The 8,382-nt window shown below is 47.9% G+C and overlaps 1 protein-coding gene across 1 annotated transcript; it reads left to right on the forward strand.

Annotated features, from left to right (window-relative positions):
• Positions 1–1,004: 1,004 nt before the first annotated feature.
• On the forward strand, positions 1,005–4,570 carry LOC119305582 (serine/threonine-protein kinase RIPK-like). Its single transcript, XM_037582068.1, has 4 exons — positions 1,005–1,535; positions 1,632–1,767; positions 3,145–3,281; positions 3,626–4,570. The coding sequence occupies exons 1-4, from the start codon at positions 1,134–1,136 to the stop codon at positions 4,319–4,321; spliced, it is 1,371 nt and encodes a 456-aa protein (XP_037437965.1). The 5' UTR covers positions 1,005–1,133; the 3' UTR covers positions 4,322–4,570.
• Positions 4,571–8,382: the final 3,812 nt, after the last annotated feature.

The raw sequence follows: 8,382 nt of genomic DNA on the forward strand, positions 1-8,382 counted from the left end.
TTGAGGAGAAATAAGCCAACATTTTCTTTTCTCTACCTCAAGACTAAACGACAATGTATTAATCCGTACTGCATACGAAAGTAGTAAGCGAAATTCTTTTTTTGCTTTGGACTAATATAATGTTTACTCGGTAAAACGGGGTAACAAATAATTTCGACCGGGTAATCACCTATTTTTTTATAAGATTTAGGTGGTAACAACTTTGGTGTTTATGAGAAAAATCTGCCAAAGAATCTTACCATTCCTTCCACTTCTTCTGCCTCGTTTGTGATTTTGGAAACTTCCAGTCCTTGGATCATTCCATTCCACTTTCCACCAAAACGGCTTTGCACAACATCACATCCAAACTAGAATTTCCCAGGGTGAATGGATTTTCCTTTCATGCGGAGAATGACTGGATTAACTACAAAGGCGCCTTTTTTTCAATTCATGTCAGGTTCGACCATAGCTGTCCATGCAAATTAAAGAGAACTAGTACTAATAAACTGCAAACGCTAAAGGCACCTGCAGCATAACCTTTGAAACCCACGGCCACAGGAGCACTAAACCACGTCTACTGCCAAACCAAATTAACCTAGGAAGTTGAATAGTCAGTTTAATCATCCTAGCCTACGTCCGATGGTCCATCCCCGGATGGACAACTTTTCACCATAAACGCGAACCCGCGGTTCCATCCGCTATATGAAACCGCGGTGTGACATGCCCGTCGCCTGCATCCACCCATGTTCGTTCCCACAAGGCTTGAGTCAACTCCATGAAATGTAAACAACCTACGTCGTCTCGCCGGAAGAAACTCCGGTTGGAGGGAGGAGTGCGCCACCAACCACCACCATTCCCTTCCCCCCTGTTTCGCCAGCCATCACATCATCCGCTGTTTTGTCCTACGGCGGAGTGTCGAGGCGCGGACAACGAGCCCATCCGTGTGGGTGTGGCAGCCACCCCCACACTTATATAAAGGCCCAGCTAGCCACTCCTCCATATCCACCCAAGCCGATTTCTCCGCCTTCTCTTGAGTCTTGACCTTCTCCCTCACCCCAGAGCTCCCCTGCATTCTCAGCTCCCGGGAGGCGGCAAACTCTCTTGATCCTTCGGTATTGATATATACTGTACTTCAAAACTTTTCGGTTCTTGCCATGGCTGCGCAATCTTGGAACCCCTTCTCGTGCTGCGTCAGCGGCAGCAGAGTGGCGGACGACGACTACGACGCCTGCAAGCGGCGGATCAGGCGGAGTGTGAAAGGCTGCCCGAGGTCGTCCTCGAGGATGTCCTTCAAGAACCTCAGCTCGTCGGGAACGCTGTCGCCGGAGGACCTGTCCATCACGCTGTCCGGCTCCAACCTGCACGCCTTCACCTACGCCGAGCTCCGCGAGGCCACGGGGAGCTTCTCGCGCGCCAACTACCTCGGCTGCGGCGGCTTCGGCCCGGTCTACAAGGGCGCCGTCGACGACAAGCTCCGCCCCGGGCTAGCCGCGCAGGCCGTCGCCGTCAAGTACCTCGACCTGGACTGCGGCACGCAGGGCCACAAGGAGTGGCTGGTGAGTGCCAAACAGAGTTTGACAATGCACGCGCCGGCACGATCAAATTCGAAGCCTGGTGGATGAATGGCTCGCTTATATGGGTTGTTGTTGCAGGCTGAGGTTTTCTTCCTTGGGCAACTGAGGCACAAGAACCTGGTGAAATTGATCGGCTACTGCTACGAGGACGAGCACCGGATGCTGGTCTACGAGTTCATGAGCGGCGAGAGCCTGGAGAAGCACCTCTTCAAGAGTGAGTTCTTCACTGCTTGCTGCTGTCGATTGATCATTCTGAGGAAACATAAAAAATGTGTTAATTTGGAAATCTGGGTAGCAGGTACGAGCGCCTGAAGTTTCTTTTCTCTAAGTCAAGAAGATAGCTGAGCCGGGCTGAGCCGCTCTCTGCCTTCCAAGAGAACAACACTTGCTCTTTTTAAAACAGAGCAACTGTAGATATTTCGATATTTTGAATTAAAGAATTATTTATCCTACCAACTTCCTAGTGCTTGAAAGTTATAAGGCTGGTCATAGTGGGAAGTAACTTAGACTAGTAACATGCATAGTATATCATATATTAGGCTGGTCATAGTGGGGAGTAACTTAGACTAGTAACATACATATGTTACTAGTCTATGTTATTACCTTCATAGTGGGTAGTGTCATAGGTGTGGTAACATAGTTGCCTTCATTTATTACTTTATAGACTCATTATGCATTGGAAACCGCTATGTGATGGTAACATATTATGTTACTCTATTTGCCTCTCTCCTCATTAACTACTTGCCACATCATCATTTTTGCTTATGTGGCATCTATGTTACTACCTATGTTACTCCCACTATGACCAGCCTTAGTATCATAGATGGTCTCATTTATTGCCATGCATGACACATAGTAGCATCACATTTATTATGTTACGGTATCTACCTATATTACTATAACCATATCTTTCTTCTTTAATTACCTGCCACATAAGCATGTTTGTGAGTCCCAAGTGCATGTTACTACTTATGTTACCCCCATTATGGCCAGCCTAAGGCTGGTCATAGTGGGGAGTAACTTAGACTAGTAACATGCATATGTTACTAGTCTACGTTACTACCTCTATAGTGGGTAGTAACATATGTGTAGTGTCATGCATCACCTTATTTATTACTTTCTAGACTCATTTTGCATTGGGAACCGCTATGTGATGGTAACATATTATGTTACTCTATTTGACTCTCTCTTCATTAATTACCTAACACATCATCTTTTTTGCTTAGACTAGCCACAATGGCGAGTAACATACACATATCCCTAGACTATGTTACTGCCTTCATAGTGGGTAGTAACATAAATATGGTAACATGCAAAGCTTCATTTATTAGGTTATAGACTCATATTGCATTGGGACATGTGATGTTACAGTAACTAGCTAAGTTACTATAACTACCTCTCTCCTCATTAACTCACTGCCACATAAGCGAATTTGTTGAGTTGGACTCGATGTTACTGCTGAAGTTACTCCCACTGTGGCTAGTCTTATGTGGCATGTATGTTACTACCTATGTTACTCCCACTATGACCAGCCTAACTCTTGGTCAACGTGGAGGAGGAGACTGACCTCAAACATCCTATTTCCTTTCAGGCATAAATGGCTCTCTCCCGTGGATGACAAGGATGAAGATCGCTCTCGGCGCGGCCAAGGGCCTTGCCTTTCTCCATGACGCAGACCCACCTGTGATCTACCGCGACTTCAAGGCCTCCAACATCTTGCTCGACTTGGTACGTCACCCGTAACATTAGACTTTCTGCAAAGGAAAAAAAGTAGATTTGAAATTTCCCTTGCATTTGGGAAATGTATTACTGGTTACTAACAAATGATGTCAAAGAAACTTCACACCTCTTATACACTGGAATTACCACAAAAGTGTCCGACAGACGAAAAATAGTTTGATGTCGAATACAGATTTTAAACATTTAGCTTTTGACCAGTTGAACCATCCAAGATGGTATTTTTTGAACTTTGTTGTGACATGACTGGAACTCTGAAGATTCTTCACCTCATTCGTCTTTGTACGTCACTTCGCGCTATTTTCCTTACAAAGTTCCTACGCTTGCTATTTCAGGATTACAACACCAAGTTGTCCGACTTCGGGTTGGCCCAAGATGGGCCCCAGGGTGACGAGACACACGTGACAACACGTGTCATGGGGACTCATGGTTATGCCGCGCCAGAATACATTATGACGGGCCACTTGACCGCCAAGAGTGATGTATATAGTTTTGGTGTAGTGCTCCTGGAGCTTCTCTCTGGGCTGCGATCAGTGGATCGTTCACGGCGGATAAGGGAGCAGAACCTAGTGGATTGGGCTAGACCATACCTCAAGCACTCTAACAGATTGTACAAAGTCATGGACCCAGCTCTCGAGTGCCAATACTCATGCAAAGGCGCCGAGGTGGCAGCACTGGTGGCATACACGTGTCTCAGCCAGAACCCAAAGTCTAGGCCCACCATGAGGGAGGTGGTCAAGGCCCTCGAGCCCGTCCTCGGCATGGAAGACTTCTATCCTGTGGGCCCATTTGTGTTCACACTCATTGTGGAGGAGGACAAGGTGGTGGACATGAAGGTGGAAGTTGAGGAGAAGCACCAGCACCGTTGCCAGAACCATCAAGACAGGCACCGACAGAAGTACCCCGACTCAGCAATCCATGCTGGCATTATGCTCCGCACGCGCGATGGGTTCATTACCGGGTACACTAGTGTGCGGCGGCGGAAACAAAGGTTGTCGAGCTGCAACCGGGAGAGAGTCGCAAAAGACTAAGGTAGGGAAGTGAGTAGGACAATATGGTATGCACAGAGTATAGAGATGTGATAGAATGTCACATCAGCTTGTTTCAGATATGTGGATTGTGTTTCTTTTCTTCTTTATAGTTTTTGGGAAGACCTCAGGGGGCTTACGCCCATCTTTCTTCTTGATAGAGACAACGGGGGTTAGATAAATACAGGACGCAAATTAGGTGACAAAAGTCCGGTTTTGACTTTCGCAAGGATTATTCAAGATATTGTGAATGGCCTAGTATCGGTGTCAAAACCGGCGGATCTCGGGTAGGGGGTCCCGAACTGTGCGTCTAGGCGGATGGTAACAGGAGACGAGGGACACGATGTTTTTACCCAGGTTCGGGCCCTCTTGATGGAGGTAAAACCCTACGTCCTGCTTGATTAATATTGATGATGTGGGTTACAAGAGTAGATCTACGACGAGATCAAGGAGGCTAAACCCTAGAAGCTAGCCTATGGTATGATTGTTGTTCGTCCTATGGACTAAAGCCATCCGGTTTATATAGACACCGGAGAGGGCTAGGGTTACACAGAGTCGGTTACAATGGTAGGAGATCTACATATCCGTATCGCCAAGCTTGCCTTCCACGCCAAGGAAAGTCCCATCCGGACACGGGACGAAGTCTTCAATCTTGTATCTTCATAGTCTTGGAGTCCAGCCGATGATGGTAGTTCGGCTATCCGGACACCCCCTAGTCCGGGACTCCCTCACCTAGTTATAAAGGATGCTCAATTTTTATTTCATTTACACTTATAGAATTTTGATCCAATAGTTTTCCATTGTTCCAAGTGAGACGAGTACCGGAAAAAATTGGCATGCATGCACGCCTCAGCAAAATCCTGCATAGGGAAAAAGAAAGCAAATTCTCATCTTATGCCAAGAGAGACGTCTTAAGATTGACCATATTCAAATGCTCTGTAATTGTGTGAGCATTGAGGCGACCATCGGTTACGCAATCTCTAATGCTGACCCACAAATTTTCTCCGGCATTCGTCGCGGACAGCGGGAACCAGTCCACGGACATGGATGCCGGAGCCGGCCATTCAACACTGCCTGCATACATTTCAAACAATTTTTCAACAAACCAGATGAAATTCATGCAAACCCAGCGCATTTCATACAAACAGGAAGAAAACATTTAGTACATTTATTTTAACTAAAAAGGGTAAAACTATGTGACGCCCCCGATTCAATCGTACACTAATCATGCACGCAAACGTGTACGATCAAGATCAGGAACTCACGGGAAGATATCACAACACAACTCTAAACCATAAATAAGTCATACAAGCATCATAATACAAGCTAGGGGCCTCGAGGGCTCGAATACAAGTGCTCGATCATAGACAAGTCAGCGGAAGCAACAATATCTGAGTAAAGACATAAGTAAACAAGTTGCCATAAGATGGCTAGCACAAACTGGGATACAGATCGAAAGAGGCGCATGCCTCCTACCTGGGATCCTCCTAAACTACTCCTGGTCGTCGTCAGCGGCCTACACGTAGAAGTAGGCACCTCCAGTGTAGTATGAGTCGTCGTCAACAATGCCGTCAAGCTCCTGGGCTCCAGCATCTGGTTGCGACAACCAGGTAGAATGGAAAGGGGAAAAAGAGGGAGAAAAGTAACTGTGGGTACTCATCCAAAGTACTCGCAAGCAAGGATCTACACTACTTATGCATGGGTATATGTGTAAAGAGGCAATATGGGTGGACTGAACTGCAGAATGCCAGAATAAGAGGGGGATAGCTTGTCCTATCGAAGACTACACTTCTGGCAGCCTCCGTCTTGCAGCATGTAGAAGAGAGTAGATTAAAGTCCTCCAAGTAGCATCGCATAGCATAATCCTACCCGGCGATCCTCCCCTCGTTGCCCTGTGGAAAAGCGATCATCGGGTTGTCTGTGGAACTTGTCTGGGTGTGTTTTATTTAGTATCCAGTTCTAGTTGTCATAAGGTCAAGGTACAACTCCGGGTCGTCCTTTTACAGAGGGACACGGCTATTTGAATAGATCAACTTCCCTGCAGGGATGCACCACATAACCCAACACGCTCGATCCCATTTGGCCGGACACACTTTCCTGGGTCATGCCCGGCCTCGGAAGATCAACACGTTGCAGCCCACCTAGGCACAACAGAGAGGTCAGCACGCCGGTCTAAATCCTATGCGCGCAGGGGTCTGGGGTCATCGCCCATTGCACAACTTCACGTTGCGTACGTGGCCGGAAGCAGACCTAGCCCCCTTAATACAAGAGCAGGCTTACAGTCCAATCCGGCGCGCGCTGCTCAGTCGCTGACGTCACGAAGGCTTCGGCTGATACCACGACATCGAGTGCCCATATCTTTCCCGAGTAGTTGGTTAGTGCGTATAGGCCAGTGGCCAGACACAGATCAAATACCAAGATCTCGTTAAGCGTGTTATTATGAAATAACCGCGAAAGCCGACCAGGGCCAGGCCCACCTGTCTACTAGGTGGCCTCAACCTGCCCTATCGCTCCGCCACATAGTAACAATTGGGGGCCGTCGGGAACCCAGGCCCACCTCTACTGGGATGGAGCCACCTGTCCTTCCAGCCCCCATATCCGAATCACTTGCGGGTACTCAACGAGCCAACCCGACTTTAGTCACCATCTGTATAGTATGTATATATGTATAGTATATACCCGTAATCACCTCCTAAGTGATCATGACCCGATGTATAGCAAGGCAGACTGACAAGAATGTAGGGCCAATGATGATAACTAGCATCCTATACTAGGCATTTAGGATTGCGGGTAAGGTATCAATGACTGTAGCAACAATGACAGGCTATGCAACAGAACAGGAGTAACCGAACAGTAACATGCTACCCTACTCTAATGCAAGCAGTAGAGAGAAGAATAGGTGATATCTGGTGATCAAAGGGTGGGCTTTCCTGGTTGCTCTGGCAAGAAGGAGGGGTCGTCAACTCCGTAGTCAAACTGGGCAGCAGCAGCGTCGGTCTCGTAGTCTACCGGAGAGAAGAGGGGAAGAAACAATAAATACAATGCAAACAAAAGCATGACGATGCATGACATGACAATGAGCGGGGTTAGGTGTGCCCTAACGCGGTAGTAGGTGATACCGGCGAAAGGGGGAAACATCTGGGAAAGTATCCCTGGCGTTTCGCGTTTTCGGACAGGTGATCCGGAGGGGGAAAGTTGCGTGTTCTCTATGCTAAGGACGCGTGGAGGACAAACAAGCTGCGAATCTGGATTCGTCTCGTCGTTCTGAGCTACTTTCGTGTACAAAGTTTTTCCATCCGAGCTACGGTTTATTTTATATTAATTTTTAAAGTTTTAAATCATTTTCTAAATTATTAATAATAAATTAATTCAAAATTAGTATTATTGCATCAGCATGACGTCAGCATGACATCAACAGTCAATAGTGGGGTTGACTGGTCAATCTGGCACGTGGGTCCCAGTGGTCATTGACTCAGGTTTAACTAAACCGGTTAATTAGACTAACTAAGTGATTAGGTTAATTTATTTTAATTAGATTAATTAAACAAGATTAATTAACTTAATTAACTCATTAATTAATTAATTAATTAATTAATTAATAATTTATTTATTCTAACATTCTTTTTATTCTCTCTTTTTGTTAACAAAATCATTCTAGGGGCGGGGCCCCTGTCATTAGCCTAGGGGCCTTAACGGGTCGGGAGAAACGGGCGCGAGAGGGCGCCTGGAGTGGGCGCTGGGCACCTGCCTAGGCCGATAGGGAGGAAATGGCGCTGGGCACCGGCGGCCACAGCGACATGCGGCCGCAGCGGCGCAGGGGGTCGGAGCGGCGCACTGGCACGACGCACTAGCAGGGCCGCTGCGGGACGGACACGGGGTGGCGGTCCGGGGAGCCGACGAGCGGCCAGTGGGGACGCGTGAGGCGAACGAGGCCATGCGGGGGAGGTGCGACCCCGAGCGTAGGCGGAGCGGGGGTGCGCGCGAAGTGGCGCGGCCGGACAGAGTGCCGCGCGCGGCCAGGGCGCGACCCGGCCGCCTGTGAGAGCGTGAGACAGAGGAGGGGA

The sequence above is a fragment of the Triticum dicoccoides genome, chromosome 5B, assembly GCF_002162155.2.
Source record: "Triticum dicoccoides isolate Atlit2015 ecotype Zavitan chromosome 5B, WEW_v2.0, whole genome shotgun sequence".
NCBI classification, from domain to species: domain Eukaryota; kingdom Viridiplantae; phylum Streptophyta; class Magnoliopsida; order Poales; family Poaceae; genus Triticum; species Triticum dicoccoides.

What these genes read in the sequence shown, in the direction of transcription:
- LOC119305582 (XM_037582068.1), top strand. Translation starts at nt 1,134, where the DNA reads ATGGCTGCGCAATCTTGGAACCCCTTCTCGTGCTGCGTCAGCGGCAGC. An exon ending in AGGGCCACAAGGAGTGGCTG is followed by an intron (nt 1,536 to 1,631) that starts GTGAGTGCCAAA and finishes TTGTTGTTGCAG; the next exon opens with GCTGAGGTTTTCTTCCTTGG. An exon ending in CCAACATCTTGCTCGACTTG is followed by an intron (nt 3,282 to 3,625) that starts GTACGTCACCCG and finishes TTGCTATTTCAG; the next exon opens with GATTACAACACCAAGTTGTC.